This window comes from Anopheles arabiensis, chromosome 2 (assembly GCF_016920715.1).
Source record: "Anopheles arabiensis isolate DONGOLA chromosome 2, AaraD3, whole genome shotgun sequence".
NCBI lineage: Eukaryota > Metazoa > Arthropoda > Insecta > Diptera > Culicidae > Anopheles > Anopheles arabiensis.
In genome coordinates, this window is record NC_053517.1 from 14,362,933 (window position 1) to 14,379,037 (window position 16,105).

The 16,105-nt window shown below is 47.1% G+C and overlaps 2 protein-coding genes across 2 annotated transcripts; both read left to right on the forward strand.

The window, feature by feature from the left end:
- Positions 1-628: 628 nt before the first annotated feature.
- On the forward strand, positions 629-14,727 carry LOC120894157 (ATP-binding cassette sub-family G member 5). Its single transcript, XM_040296576.1, has 8 exons — positions 629-903; positions 1,046-1,345; positions 1,426-1,724; positions 1,804-1,947; positions 12,903-13,070; positions 13,135-13,346; positions 13,419-13,749; positions 13,818-14,727. The coding sequence occupies exons 1-8, from the start codon at positions 850-852 to the stop codon at positions 14,116-14,118; spliced, it is 1,809 nt and encodes a 602-aa protein (XP_040152510.1). The 5' UTR covers positions 629-849; the 3' UTR covers positions 14,119-14,727.
- On the forward strand, positions 5,268-12,792 carry LOC120894156. The gene is made up of 2 exons (XM_040296574.1): positions 5,268-7,621; positions 10,633-12,792. Exons 1-2 carry the CDS (start codon positions 7,304-7,306, stop codon positions 12,697-12,699), a joined length of 2,385 nt encoding a protein of 794 aa, XP_040152508.1. The 5' UTR covers positions 5,268-7,303; the 3' UTR covers positions 12,700-12,792.
- Positions 14,728-16,105: the final 1,378 nt, after the last annotated feature.

Below are 16,105 nucleotides of genomic sequence, written 5' to 3' on the forward strand. Positions count from 1 at the left end.
GCGCATACAACTACCAACATACACACACAGTGCGGTTGCGTCCGGGGCTGGCGTTGTGTGGGTTGTGACGCACACGGTACGTTTGCAGCCGTGCCGTGGGCAAAAAGGTAAACATTGTGTTAGGGGCGTGAGGGATGAGAGGGTCGGTTAGCCAAAGCCACCTAGGGGGTGAGTGTGGAACAGGGTAGGTTATCGTGCATTTGTTTTGATGATCAATTGTAAAGATGATCAACAGTAAAAACATAAATTTAATGAAAAATAAACATTTAACAATTAAGTGAGATAAATAAATTAAACAATAATAATTTATGTAAATAATATAAATATAGACTATAATATTCATTAATGATATAAAATAATTTTTGATGATATCTTTAAAGAAGAGAAAGTATTTAAAAAATGAAGATGAAAAAAATCCAATTGCCAGCATAAGAAAAGTACCGAAGCATTTAAAATCTCTTTTAAGGCCCCATTTCAACGTCAGATTCCGTAGGCATTACCAATACCAGCAAACCATCGGACGCATCCAGCTACGAGTGTTGAAAAATCCGGTCAACGATTCATCAACACTCCCCCCTCCCTAACCGGAAAAGCGTACGAAACGGGCCGACACATCGTGGATCGGGGAACCGACCCGACAGTCTCGCTTGTAACGTTGTCGGTGGAGGTTGCCGCTGTTTTGTCCCGATCGGTGGCCGTTCTGCTGTTCTGCCACGGTAACCATCTGTCAAGGGTTGCGCCACGCACCACTCACCACGCGCACTCAGTGGGTGAGCGATCGAGCTCATTTCATTTGCTTCAGGTTCGTCGCTTGTGCTGTGTCGAACATCAACACTAGGTCAGATCGTCATGATCGGGAGCGACTACGTGCTTGAGGCACACAACATCTACCACACGACCGAGGTACGTACACCCAGCCACCACGACCTGAGTGTCCTACGCTGCTGTGTACGCTGCGAACGTGCTCCCGCAGCGAACAGTCGCTCTCAAGGTGCACCGTTCTGTGCCTGTGCGCTCGTTGATGTCGTTTGTTTTGGTTTGGCAGGTTGATACGGGCGGGTGCTTCAATGGCGGCGGCCAGTCAGCGCTGGTGCTGAAGGGAGTGCATCTGACCGTGCACAGCGGTGAGGTGATGGCCATCCTCGGCTCGAAGGGCAGCGGAAAGCGTGCCCTGCTCGATGTTATCGCCCGCCGGTCGGATGGATCGTCCCGCGGCCAGGTACTGCTGAATGGGGCACCGCTGACGAAGTCACTGTTCCAGCAGCGGTGCGGATATGTCACGCATGCCTGTGACTTTATTCCCGGGCTGACGGTTTCCCAAACGCTTCACTACACACCAACGATCGTAAGTAAAAACTGAGTTAAAAAATCTGATTTAGATTACTTAATTAAACTCATTTCTCGTTCTCCATTTTTGTTTACCAGTTGGGAGGTTATCTGAAAAGCTCCAAAGTGCGCCAGGTGTTGGCTGATCTTGCCCTGTCGCAGGTGTCCCACAAGAAGGTGGAAAATCTCAACATCAGTGAGAAGCGCCGGCTCGCGATCGGTATTCAGCTGGTGCGCGATCCGGTGATGCTGCTGCTGGACGAACCGACGCAAGGGCTTGATCCGCTCAGCGCTTACCTGCTGATTAGCATACTGTCTAACTCGGCCAAAAAAACGGGCTGTGGTATATTGCTTTCGCTCGAGAAGCCACGGTCGGATGTGTTCCCCTTTTTAGATAGGTAAGTTGGATGGCATGGAACGCTACTAAAATATGAAAATTTCTTGACTAATTGGCTGTATGTTTTATTTTTGTTTTAGGGCATTATTCTTGTGTCTGGGAGGTGCTGTTTACTCTGGCGGTACCCGCGCCATGCTGGAGTACTTCCACGGTATTGGTTTTCCGTGTCCCCAGCTGGAAAATCCGCTCATGTACTATCTATGCCTGTCCACGGTGGATCGAAGGTAAGTGCCACTGCTTGCTTTCATAACGAATAATTGCTGTTTTATGAATTTCTACATAATATTTATATTTACATAGTCTGTCAATGAAACTGTCAATTTGTGCATTTTTAGTTTTATTTAAAAAACACACATCTGTCACTACAAGCAAGTATTTACACCATAAAATGAAACAACATATTATACCTTTCGAAAATGTTCATTCAATATCGCAAATCAAATTTGCAATTGCAAAACGAACAACTCATGTAATGCACAAAGCTTTTAGAGTTTAAGTAGTGGTGATAATTAAGTGTGGCCATGATCGTTCATGATTGTTTCTTTAATGTTTTTATGTGTTGCTTAACACATATCACTATCATATATGAAGGAATAGGAACTACTAATTTCAAAATTTTTTTTTTCATAACTGAAATTGAAATTACCAATTCCTTTGATGAATATATTGTAGACAAGTATATTCTAGTTATGTTGTGAATTTTCAAACCATCTAATAGCTAACAAATATAACTAAAAAATATTTATTTTATGTTATCCTACGTTTTTTACATCATCAGTATTTTCATTTCCATCATCTAAATATGTTGTTGAAATCCTAAGCATATACAACATAAAACTGTAACATTCCCAATCTGAAGATTTAAACCACAATACAAACGAGGAAACTACAAGCAATTCTCACTCACTCTCATAGAGGTATTAAAATCAATTATTTTTATCATTTTTTGTATGCTTGTATTCCATTATACTTCCTTGGGGGACGTGACTATCATATATAGTACTGCGTTATGATAAAATATGAAAATAAAAGTGCTTGGCCCCCAGGAACATTTGCACTCTTGCAACTCTTTCTCTTTTTCTTAGACTCAATGTGTTAAAATTTATATATATTGCTATGGCAAACGAGAATAATTAATGAAAATTCATTGTTATGTTTTTGTTATGTTGTCTAATTAGAATTTAAGCATCATGCATTCGTTCGAGGCCATCTGAACAATTTTGTGTTGTAGACATTTACAGAGGAATTATTTTTGTTTTTATTCTATTTATCTAACATGATCTCTACCCGATTCCAGTCGGAAAAATGAAGTGCTATTTTCCACAACAAATGTATGTATTCGAACTTTAAATTTCATCAAAATAGTTCGATTTCAACAATATTATACGCTCAATTATTTCAAATTAAAGAAACCCTAGTAAATTGAGTAAATTATTTATAGTTAGTAAATGTAAAAACGCAGTACAACTTTTTTTATAAATCATCTTGCTACTTTTGTTGTGGAGCCACCAGCACAAACTATTACCATTGCTATGTTTAGATTGTTGAGTCTCAATTTCCTCGTCATATTTGTGTGCTGTTGTAGTTATTATGTTTTGTTTTCCATTTTATTGTCATACTTTTCTGCTTATTCAAAACAAACAACACAAGTGCCGTTTGAAACTTCCTTATATTTTCGAACAAATCATAATATACAATTCTTAAAATCATACTCCACGCTGTAAAATATTTTTTTCAATTATGCTTTATTGTTTTTAATAATGATACCAACATAATAACCAATATCATAAACACTATCGCACGAAACGTGAAAATATTAAAACAATCCAACGTCATTCCGCTACTCACTTCCGTTACGCTACTCACGACCGTAAAACGTCCACCCATAATTCACCACTTCCGTGGCTTGCCATGCTGGCTTGGGCAAATGGCACGATTTTGTATTGCACCGTGCACAGAGCGCAAAACAAATGCCACTGCACAGTAACTACCCACCATGTGCGATACAGTATTAAATCTGCAGCAAGTCACGTTGGGGGAATCGGTGAGGGTTGGGGCTGACCTCCGCCTTGTACTGTGGAGCCAAACCAAGCCCAATGAGAGTGTTTGCGGTTTAGTGTTTATTTGCCCCGCGAACGCGTTTCTAACGCGTCAGCGAACGTTTTACCGGAAATATGGCTGCGTACTTTGCGCCTCGCTTCGATAGTGTGATTCACGCTACGCACACACATCACGCTGGCTCACTTGCTCACTCTCACGCGGCTCTCTTCTCACTTGCAGCTCGCAGCTCATCTGCTACGGAAACTCACGGGTGAGATGTTGCGTCTTGCAAACGAAACAGGAAAAAAAGCTTCCCCCGTTTTGTGCCGTAGAGCAATTTCAGCACGCCACCTTTATAGGGGTAGTTTTCATGAGGGTGAAAGAGCGTTCGTCCGTTGGTGGTGGTGGTGGTTTCGTGGTACGCGCACGAACCGTACGCTCCTCCGCGTAACAAACAAAGGAAAAAAAGACACCGAGCTGTAACCACCCCCTCCCCTATGGGGGGTGGTTGGTGCGTGCGTCTTGTTTGCGACGGTTGGCGAGTTGAACGTTCTAGGTTCGCTTTGCGTGCGGTTTCACCAGCCTCTTACCGCGGTACCGCGCACATAGGCACACACACACACGCACACGTAGCCATACACTTGTCACGCGGGAACAGAGGGTGTGGGAAAGGGGCCTGCTGCGTTTGTCCTGCGGAAGGTGCGAAGATGCAACACAAAAGGAAGGAGAAAGGAAAAAGCGCAAAGAAAAAGCACACACACACACACTCACTTAAAAAGGGGGCAAGCAAACGGTCGGTCCGTGTACTGTCGTGGGCCCCTTTAGGAAGGAAAAGGGAAGTGAACCAAAGCAGGCAGAAGCACAAGAAGAAGAAGAAGAAGCAGAAGAAGAAAAAGAAGAAGAAGAAGAGAAAGAAGATCCAGTCACGCAAAATGGTAAAATGCGCCATAGTATTAGGTTGATCACGAAAGGTGCTCTGCAGGGTTGTTGTTGTTGTTGTTGTTGTTCTGTGTTCGAGGTAAGAACCGTCGTTTTGACCTGTGCAAGAAGTAGGATGGGAAAGAAGATTATATGAAGATCAACATACACGCACACACGCACGCACACGTGTATTTTATGTGCTTTGGAGTTGAAAGAAGCTAAAAGTTGAAAGCGTTTTCCTGTTTAGTTTCGTTAGTTCCTTCTTTGTTTTTAACAAATTATGTTTTTAGTAACACGTGTTAATCAAACATAATTCAACCATTTTTAGTATTTTGTATTTTCCTTCTTCGTTTCATTTTTTTAAAATCTTTTATCTTTCTTTTCTTTTTAACTTATAAACACTCTAATGGCTTAATTACAACATTTAGCTTTTACTACTTACTATTAGTAATGAAACATGTTATGTACTATTTATTATAAAACATTCATAGTTTACATTTTATGAAAAAAATATATTTAAAAAAAAAACAAAAAAAAAGGAAAACCAACATCAGGAAGCAAACTTATAAAATCGTGTCCGCTCTGTTGGCCGTTTCACGAGCACAAAACCCTGGGCACCGCGGGCACCGCTATGCTTTTTATGCTCTCGTCAAACCCCCCACCAACCCTTAGCTGTGATGCTGGAAGGTACAAAGAATGAAACTAAACGAAAAAACAACAAAACTTCACATTAACGACTGTGCGGAGGTGCAAGGCACAAGGGGGCACAGGTAGCCAGCAACCCCGTGTGTGTGTGTGTGTTTGTGTGTGAGGGCACATGTGAGCAAAGGGTCGCTGGGAAAGGAAGACAGGCAAAAACCACACCACACAGTGACATCCGGACGCAGCACAGAGTGTCCCACAGCAACACACCAGGAACCGGGGCAGGGAACCATGGTTTTGGTAGGAGGGAAGGTGTGACGTTGTTGGCGGCTGCACACCAGCAGAACCGGGTGTGTAATGGAAAAACGTGACCAACGACGCGCGGCACACACGGAAAGGAGAATTTGAACACGCAACACGACGCTCGCTGGAAGGGCAGGGTGAGCCACGGGGGTGAAGGGTTGTCGGAGAGAGGGGATGGCCAGGAGAAACGTGAGTGAATATAGAATGTTGAACCGTGGATGTTGATTTCGCAGAACGAAACGGGCACCGGACAGTGCGTCTCTGTGTGTGTACGTGCCGTGAGCAAAGGGTATAACTTCTAGCAGCAGCAAAGGTTGCGTAGAATCGAGAATCCCGCCGTGAGCCTATACCGTGCGCGAGAGAGTGAATGAGCGAGCAGGCGAGCGAGCGAAAGAGACCGCGCCGGTGGGAGAGAGTGAGAGCGGGCGCGCTGTCAAGAACCCGAGCCACAACCTCGAGGCTCACGCTCGATGCGCTGACTTCGCATTCTTTCAATCGTTCACCGGAATCCTGCGAGAGAGGAACGTACACTGGCACGGAACAGTAGCAGCAGCAGTCGCACATTCGCCGTGTTCGGGAACCTGTGCGTCACACACAGAGTTTGCGGTGTGTGAATGTGAGACGGAGATAGAGAGCGAGCGCGCGGCTACGGCATCGAACCGAGAAGCGCTTGTGTGTGAGCGAGCGAGTGTGGAAATTGAATCGCGTTTTGTGTGCGTGTGTGTTTTTTTAACTTCCGCGGTGCGATTTGAGTTGGAATTAACCGGTAACCGGACACCGGGCATTCGATTTGTGCGTGTTTTTTTTTGCTTTCCAACAATCTAACTACACTCAACCGCTCCGCTTTCAGTGCGGGGTGGGCAACCACCCTCCAGTGACGGTGTGAGCTGTATGTGTGAGTGTGTGCGTTTGCAGAACGTTCTACAAGCACGCACGCACCCTGTGACAGCACTGGCAAACGTCAAAACGACGGAGGGCTTCACCGAAACAAAAGCGGGCAGCGAACGGCGGAGCCAAACACAAATACAAACGTTCGAAAACAACCACCGGCTCTCGTTCGTTCGTGACAGAAGCGTGTGTGTATGAGTGTGTGTGCGTTTCGTGACAACATTAAAACGTTTCTCCCCTCGGCTGGTGTGTGTTGCAGAATCATCATTGTGTGTGCTTTTGTAGCGGCAGTAGACGACAGACACCTCAACGCAGTGGTGCTGAAAGAAGGGGGTGCACACGGGTGCGCACGAAATCATGGCGTCATCTCACGCACACAACACGGCACGACGCAGCCTACTGCTACTCCGTGCCACCACGGTCGCCGTCGCTCGGTAGAGTCGTGCACGTACGCCCCAAGCTCAAGCTCTCTCTCCCCTGCGAACGGGGCGCGTTCTATTTTGCCAACAACCGTCGTGCAGCACGGACTCGGAACAACCGCGCCACCATCCTCGCCCCGTTGCTTTTTGCCAAGGTTAAAAGCTCTTGTCTGCTCAACGTGAAACAGTAACGGAACAAAGAGAAGAAGCAAAAACAGGATTAAAGGGGGCTGTGAGTTTGCACTTCCCCCTCTGTGTGTGAGTTTGCACCGTGAACGTGATCAGAACATTGTCGCAAATCTCGTCGCCACCTAAAAGAAAGGTAGCAGAGAAAAAAAAAAAGAAAACGGAAAGGAGCAAAACCGACATGAACGACGCCGCCGTTGTCGGTACGCTTAGTGCCGGCAGCATCCTTGCCGCCGCCGCCGCCGCTGCCTCCGCCGGCGACTCACCGGAAGAATCGCCGCTCAGCCCGGCGACGGGCGGTAGCGGAAGCGAGAGCAGCAGCTCCCCGAGCGCCCCGTCCTCCATCTCCTCCTCGACCAGCGGCTCGTCGGCGTCCACCTGTGAGGCGGCGTCACCACCGGCCGTCACCACCGGCCAGCCACCGTCGGTAGCGCAGGTGCTCTACATGCCAGTGGGGCTGGCCAACATAAAGGAGGAGCTGCCGGAACCGGAAATACAGGTAGGAAGGGGGAGGGGGTGTGCCCACGCGGCACAGCACGCACAGTTCGTGACAGACAAAATGGCGACCATTTGGTGGGCAGCTTTCACGCACATTACCTGCCTGTCCGGCCGATCGTGGGCAAAATCGTAACAGACAGGCAGGCAGGCAGGTGTGAAGGCAGTACAGGAGGGACCCGGCCAATGCTCCACTTTAGTTTGCAAAATCTGACTCGACAAATTTTTGGTTTTGTCCACACTTACACCCTCCTCGCATCCCCCCTCCCCGGGAAGGTTGTGTGACTCCTTCATTAGTGCTGGCAAAACGGTTGCCGAGAGAGAGAGAGATAGAGAGAGAGCGTTTTATTATTGCGCTGCTGCGTTTTTGTCACAGCGTTTGTCACGTCAAAGATGGTGTGCTTTTTTGTGCGTTCTGTTGTATTGCCTCTACTCACGCGCATTACAGACACAGTCACACACACACTCGTGCACATCGTCCGGTAGAGTGGTTCTCTGTGTTCCCAGTGCCGCCGCGCTTCACTGCACGCAACTCCCACCTTTCGGTGCTGCACACTCAGCGGACAGCGGAGGCAGAAACCCACTTGGCTCAATGAAAGCATTGGAAATTTTGTTACTTTTTTAGCTCCAGGTTTTTAAAAACGGCGTGCAAGCTTTGGTAATGTTTCAATTTTATTTTGATTTTTATTTTTACATTTTTCACAACACATTTTGCACGCCAAACAAACGGCCTAATGAGATACGCATTTTTCGCTACAACTCGTTAGACTACCGCTCCGTTTTGTGGCTGCCAAAACACACGTGCGCTAGAACGAGAGGGAAATAGCAATGGTATCGTGTACGAGAGAGAGAGAGAGAGAGAGAGAGTAAACGAGTGAATGAGACGGAGGGTAATAGAATCGTGCTCACGCGTTTTTTTGTTGTTGTTGTTGTTCGAAGTATCTATAGAGATTAGATTTGCGTGTTCCTGCATTGTACAGTGTGTACCAAAATGTATAACTAATGTCTTTAAAACACCAATTTTTTTCCTGATGGTTCTCCTTCGGCAACTCGTATGTCTTGATGTTTTGGATGGAATATTTACATTAAAATTCGGACTTACGTTGAGTTTATAGGTTAGCTAAAAGTCAACAACGTTTTTCAACATACAGTAAATTCACTCTAAGATGTCTTCAATACATTAAAAGGGTGAGCTCTTCAAGACGAATGTCTTCTTAGGGCGAATTTATCCAATTTAGCTAGAATATATAACAAATTTTAAAGTGTGGCGAAATTAACTATTTGACAGATGTTTTCGTCTGGTAAAGCTAATCTTCACAATTAACTGTTATGCTATGTAAGCCAGTAACGTATACAAAAGCGCAGCGAAACACATTCAAGAACTTTAAAAGCAAGCTTTGCGGTAATTTTTGGTAAATAGTCCATCAACTCTTTCATTTTGCGAATGTTCCGGTTCAAAAGGAAATTTCTTTGGAGTGATTATCGAAAGCGGCAGTTGTTTATCCTTCTACATATATGTATGCGTGGACCAGATTTTTTCCCGATACATAATATAGACTAGATGTTGTCTGTGGCTTTTTTGGCATGCTGATCATGTTGCTTAACGTTAACGTTAAAGTTAGCGTAAAGGTAGCGTTATCATGTTTTTCATTCTCGACAGTTAACATCTCCCAGCCAGGTTTCATGACCAACTGATTTAAAACAAAACTGATTTCTTGTGCATTTATCGTGCACAGCACTGTAAGCCCGTTTCACGCTTCTCTCATTTCGCCTACTGCGAGAGTACTACTGCTGCGCTCTTTCTCTCTCTCTCTCTTGGAGCGTTTAGGTGCAAGGCAAGGGGGTTGATTGTGTGTACTACTCCCTCGAACCATCCCCCTCAATTAACGCAAAACGCCGGGTTTGTTGTTGTGCGCGGCGCGGTTTGTTTTGTTGATCTTCCTCTTATTTCTCTTCTTCTTCCTCCTCCTCTTCTTCTTCTTCTACTTCTTCGCCAGCGCTTCAGCGTGCTGGCTAGCCTGCTCTTGTGCGCATTCCTCATCCCTTAGCATTTGGTGATTCTTGCTGCGGTTCGCAGACCTTCCAGCAGACCACACAAAACTCTCCGATCACTGTACAACATCTTCCTCCTGCGTGTGAGGGATGGTCGTGAAGATATGGTGCCTTCTTGGAGTTCTTCCCCGTGTCTTCCCTGTGCACGCGAACCGTTCCCTCGTACTGCACTCAACCACATTAGCTCATTGTTTCGCTCGAGTATCGAGGGAGAAGGGGTGGTTTTTCTTTCACTTCCAGAACATTTTTTTCCCATTTCTGCCAGCTCCCTTTTTCTACTCCATCACGAGTCCGTTGGATAGAGGTTCGATCGTGCCAACTCTGCGCCTTCTCCCCCTTTCGCATGATGTTGACTTCTTGCGCGTTCTCCATTCCGTGTTGTTCGTTCTTTGCGTTCGTGTTGGCTTGTTTTCTTTCTTTCTTCTTTTTTGCATCTCCCCGTTCCGATTGCCTTCAAGCGGGCAAGAAGAAGCAGCGCGCGTTCCCAAAGGCATCTTGGATCACAGTGCGCACCGAAAAAAAGCTCCCTTGCAGTCAATGCCTCACGTTGTTCTGTTTTCCTTTTCACTTGCTCCTGCTCGCACACACACGCTCTGCTGCCCACCTGCTCGCTCTCGCTCTCTCCCTCTCTCACGATTCTGTTTTTCATCTCGTGCGTATTTTCTCTTCACTTCAAAATGGCTCCCACTGAAGAGGTGGTTTTATAACCCGAGGGCCCGAGCCGTTTAAAAAAAGACCTCACAGACACGAGGCCACTTGTTGATTTTTGACGCCCGTTTAACGTTGGACTAATTTTTTCCCTTATTTTTTCACGAACTGTCTGTCGATTCTGGAAGAAATTCCATTCCCACTCCGGTTGCCATTTTTGTCTCAGTCACGTTTCTGTCACGGGTACTATTGCCCACTGGGTTCGCTGGATTACGCTTCGAACAACCGTACTAACGATCTCCCAATTCCCCGTAGGCCGACTCCGAACTGTCCCTGGAGGAAGGTCACGCGCTGGTGCAGGTCCTGGAAGACACGCCGAACGATGAAGCGCCACCGCCGGAGCCGGAGGTCGAGATACGGGCCGGCAAGGCGGACAAATCCTTCCGCAAGCTCACGTCCGACGGCTACCCAGCCAAGGGTGCCGTCGTCCGGCTGCAGATGGGCAAGGTGACGTACCAGCTGACGGACCAGATGCTCAAATCCGGTGCGCTCGCCGCCATGCACAATCCGCTGCTGCTGACGAAGGACCAGCTGGAGCGGATGATCAGCGACAAAGACCCGGAGCTGGAGTACCGGAAGCACCACAACAACAACAGCACCTGGCAGCGCTACATGCCGATGTACTACAAGGGCATCAAGCAGAACTACGTGCGCTGCCTGGAGTGCGGCTGGCTCGTGCTGCACAAAGCGAGCACCGGCACGGGCAGCCTGCTGCGGCACCGCTGCAAGATCAAGCTGCCCTCCGGCGTGGAGGTGAAGCTGGAGCCGAAAGTGTCGAGCAGCTGGAACAGCTCGCAGGGCGGCAAAGCGCCCGCGGTGCCCAAATCGGCCGCAGCCATTGGCGCCGCGAAGGTGGTGCAGCCCGCGGCGCCACCGTCCAGCACGGCCGTCACGACGACCCCGCCGCAGATGGTGAAGTACGGTGGCGTGCTGCCCCAGAACGTGAAGGACGAGCTGGTGCGGCAGCAGGCCTGCGTCCTGTACAAAGACATCGTCAGTGCGGATCTGTTCGATCAGCCGAGCTTCCGCACGCTCGCCCAGATGCTGGTCAACATCGGTGCGTTCTACGGGCAGCAGCCGGAGGGGTTGCTCGCGTCCCGGGACGCCCTGCTCGAAACCGTACTGCCCGCCATGTACCACGAGGCGAAGGGCCAGCTCAACAAGGTGCTGTCCGACTGCGATCTCACGTTCAGCTTCAGCCTGTTCCGGCACGAGCACGAGCGGCGCACGTACGTCGCGATCAACGCGTACACGGTCGCGTCCGACTACTACTTCCGGCCGCTGCACGTAAAAACGCTGGACGTGACCGGGCAGGAGGCGGCCTACGTCGAGCATCTGCAGCGCATCATCGAGGACAGCCTCGCCCGGTCGTTTTCCGATCCGCTCAAGCTGGTGTACGGGGGCCCGCCGGACGCGGACGACTGCCCGGAGCCGGAAAGGACGCTGCGCAACCAGCGCGAACAGTACGAGCTGATACCGTGCGCGGTAACGATGCTGTGGGGCATTATGAGGCGCGTGGTGGACATGTTCCAGTACGACAGTGGCCGCTACCTGGAGCGGTTCATGCTCGGCAGCGAGGACGAGGACGAGACGGTACCGGCGGAGCTGGCGGTGCTGCAGCGCTTTCTCGAGCCGTTCCGCGAGCCGATCCGGGGGCTCGCCTCCGACACGGGCGTCACCATCAGCGAGGTGGTGCTGTGGCGCAAAAAGCTCGAGCTTAGCTTCCGCCCCGAGCCGGACGACGAGGAGGACGTGCGGCTGCTGAAGGAAACGCTGCTCGACCAGCTGAGGGCACACTTCCCGCTGCACGACTACCACCGGATAGCGGTGTTTCTCGATCCCAAGTTCAAAGGGTTGCGCTTCCTGTCGGACGAGGAGCGGAACGACACGCTTGCCAAGGTGAAGCAACACCTGCACGCCGATCTCGACGGGGTGGAGCGGGTCAAGCGGGGCCAGTACGGGACGCACGGGGTGCGCAAGCGGCGCAGCTCGCTGGCGCCGTCGGAGCTGCCGTTCTACGAGTTTATGGACGCCTCGCTGAAGCTCGAGTGCGAGGACGTGGTGGACGACGAGATTCAGCAGTACGTGGACGTGAAGCTGGAGAGTGCGGTCGACATCATGTCGTACTGGCGGAACGAGACGGCCTTCCCGCTGCTGAAGCGCCTGTGCCGGCGCATACTAAACATTCCTGCGGCCTGTGATGAGATGCGGCAGCTGTTCGGTCAGACCGGCCAGCGGGACCTGCAGAAGCGGCGGCTCGCGCTTAGCAATAGCGAGCTCGATATGGTGATGTATCTGCATCAGAACGTGAGCAGTCCGTAGTAAGATTGTGCTTTTTTGTGAGAGCAGAGGGGAGAAAGAAGGGGAGTCATTGCAGGATATAAGAATAAAGTTTATATTTATTAATTTTTAAAACCCTGGTTCTTTTTGAGATACAAACGGAACCCTGCAGCGTCCGAAACAGTAGAAGCAAGACTTTGAGCGTTTGATAACATCCAGTTGCATTTGTTTGACTTACACTTTAGATCGCGCGATCGCTTCCTGGAGTCAAGTCAACAGATTGAAGCGCTGGTGGAACGATTCGCCCGTGAAACGCCCATCCCGGAAGCACCGATCAACCCGATCGGTAGTGGCAAAATACCGCTGGCGTACGGAAAACCGGGCGAGCTGAAAGTATGGGGCATCCTGTATCTGTGAGTAACACTGCTGAGTAAATCGGACCAATATGAAACTAACTTTACTTCGCTCTTTCGATAGACGACTTCTGGCGGCCACGTTCTCCTGCGGATATGCTGGTATGAAGGCGCTGTTCCTGCGCCTTCTCGCACTGCCCGCTACGATGGGGCTGCTGTGGCTGTTCTACGGCCAAACTGGCGACGATGCGCACGGATTCTTCAGCAAGGGTGGTCTCATCCTAAGCGTACTGGCACTCAGCTACGGTGTCGGCATATGGGCAACAATCTCACTGTGTATGGATGAGTTGTAAACGAGAAGGTTTTGCAAGTTTGCTAAAACATTAACCCTCATTTCATTCCCTTTAGTTCCACCGTGGAGAAAACGCTTCTGCCAGGAGTATGCGGAGGGTCTCTACACTGGCGCAACGATGCTGATCGCGTACAACACCGTTTCGATACCGTTCTCCTTCATCTCGTCGGCCGTCGCTGCCTGTGTGCTGTACCCGCTCGTCCTGGATCCGTCCAATCCCGACGGTATGACGTTCACGTATCTGCTGGTGGCGCTCTGGACCAGCTTCATGCTGGCCGAGCAGCTGTGCGTGATGTTTTTGCTGGTGATGAAGTCGCAGCTGAACGCGGCGATCGCTACCTCGTACATACTTATCGTGTGTCTCACGCTCGCCAGTGGCACTATCAGGTAAGGTGGAACATTCAATACGACTTTTTACCTCTGTTTTGCTAATGTTTTATTTCCCCTTTTCACAGATCCACCAAAGGATTGCCCGGATGGTTGCAGGAAAACGCTAAAGGTGTGCACACCAAGTACGCCAGTTCGCTGCTGCACACGGCCACGTTTTTGGGCCGCAAGATGAACTGCACACCCGCCAACGGGATCGTATGTCCGCAGCCGGCCGATTTTCTGATGGAGCGGCTTGGCCGCCCGAATCCCCAGGAAACGACCGATATTGCCGCCAGCATTGCTTTTGCCCTGGGGTTGTGTGCGTTCAACATGATCCTGTACCTGCTACCGATGCCTCGCTTTGTGCGACGGAAGTTCCGCGAGTAGAGAGAGAGAAAGGGAGATAGTGAAAGAGAAATACCATTACAGATTATCGTACACTCTAAGGATAATCTGTAATTGTATTTTATTTAAATTATGTTTAATTAGGGTAATCTGCCAATTGTGGCACACTTTAGAGCCAACGTATTTCACATGTTTGAGATGGATAAAATCACAATATGCATGTTATGCGTGCCTAGTATACATCATTATTGTTAAAAAAATGTACGTGTATTTTATTTCAGGCAGAAAAATTATGATTAATATCAAGAAATACAGATTTTTAAACCTATACAAAAACTCAATTGTTGCATACTTACAAAAACTCAAAATTCTATTATTGCACACTTTATACCCAATGAGTGCACACTGCCGAATACATTGAAACCGACGAAAGCGACCCCTAAACTGGATGTTTATGTATCGAATAGTGTTAAGAATTATACAAACTATTTGAAGTCCTTTTTGCGATATCTCTCATAATTTCTTAGATATTTAAGTTAAAAGGTTTGCTTGTTTAATAAATTAAATTTCATAAATTTGTGGAAGGAATCATATTTAATGAAAAAATGTCGATTATTTCGGGAAAATATAGTTTTTCATACATTAGACTGATTTCATAAGAAAATCCTTTTTGCACTATCTCTTCTAGTTTCCGAGAAATTTAAGATTAAAGAGTATTATGTAAGCAAATTTCACAAATTTGGGGAAGATAATATATTTAATCAAAAATTCTGATATTTTCGAGAAAATTAAGTTTTTCTTACATTCCACTGACCTCATTTTAAATTCCTTTTTGCGCTATCTCTTCTAGTTTCCGAGATATTTAAGTGTAAAGTTTTATTTTGAAATTTGTTATTCTGTTGGGGGAAAAATCATTTTTGAAAAACTCATGTTAAAGTCCTTTTTGCGAATATGAATTTGTTTGTCCTCTTACCGTTTCCTTCGTCCTTTTACCGTTAGCGAGTTATTAAAGTCCTTTTTTACGACAATCGCAGATTCTTTGCGACAATCGCAAAAAAATTTTTTTCCAAAATTTGCAATCTTGTTTTTGGTGAATTGGAAAATTGGGTTTGTAACAATAGCAGATTTGTAATTTTTGCTAAATCTTCTCGAAATTCTTGATAGCAAAATTGTTGGTCGCATACTTCTTGGTTGTAAAATTGTTGGTGGCAAAATCCTGGGTTAGGTCGCCAAATTCATATTTGCAAAATTCATGGTGTCTTAGTGCCTTGTCGCAAAAACCACGAACAAGGATTTTGCTCCAACAATCATTCTCATCAAATATCATTGATTTTAGTTTCACGCTTCACGGCGCGTCGCTGTTTGGCGGTATGTCTGAGCGCACGGTAAGGTTGCATTGTACAATTGTGTGCAATGTTGTGTACGAGACACCCCCGGTACTTGAGTTCAATCTTGTGAACAAATCGTAACGAAAGCAATTCACAATGGTAATTTTTTTCAAATCAATCCATTTTTTTCTGATAAATATACCACCAGGGATTTGAAACTCAAAACAAATGAGACGATGTTACAAGCTTACCATTTTCAACGAAATATAAACCAAGATTTTGTTTTATTTACATGGCTCAACGATTTTTCCACAGGGTTAAGGGACTTTTGTCGTTTTCAATTTGTTCGACAAAATAGTTCCACGATACTTATACGTCCAACGGTCTACTTATACACGATACGATACGTCCAATACTTTAAAGTGATCATTAAAGTATTAGTAAGAAACAAAACTATCTTGACTAAATTATTAAAAAGATTCAAAAGAGACAGTTTATGCCTCTTGTGTTACGAACAATAAAACTTACAAAGTTTCAGGTTCATCGGTCTATTCTGCACTTTGTTGCATAATCGTGACACTAAACCAATCTGACTAATTTACTTCACTGCCTCCATTAGCAGTCTCACACGTATAGTTACATCTATATCTCCTGTTTGTAATGAATCCCTCCACTCTGGATTTCATTGAATGCAGCTAACA

Coding starts and splice junctions, on each gene's coding strand:
- LOC120894157 (XM_040296576.1), top strand. CDS start 850: ATGATCGGGAGCGACTACGTGCTTGAGGCACACAACATCTACCACACG. Junction 1,346..1,425: donor TTCACTACACACCAACGATC/GTAAGTAAAAAC, acceptor TTTGTTTACCAG/TTGGGAGGTTATCTGAAAAG. Junction 13,750..13,817: donor CTCGCCAGTGGCACTATCAG/GTAAGGTGGAAC, acceptor CCCTTTTCACAG/ATCCACCAAAGGATTGCCCG.
- LOC120894156 (XM_040296574.1), top strand. CDS start 7,304: ATGAACGACGCCGCCGTTGTCGGTACGCTTAGTGCCGGCAGCATCCTT. Junction 7,622..10,632: donor TGCCGGAACCGGAAATACAG/GTAGGAAGGGGG, acceptor AATTCCCCGTAG/GCCGACTCCGAACTGTCCCT.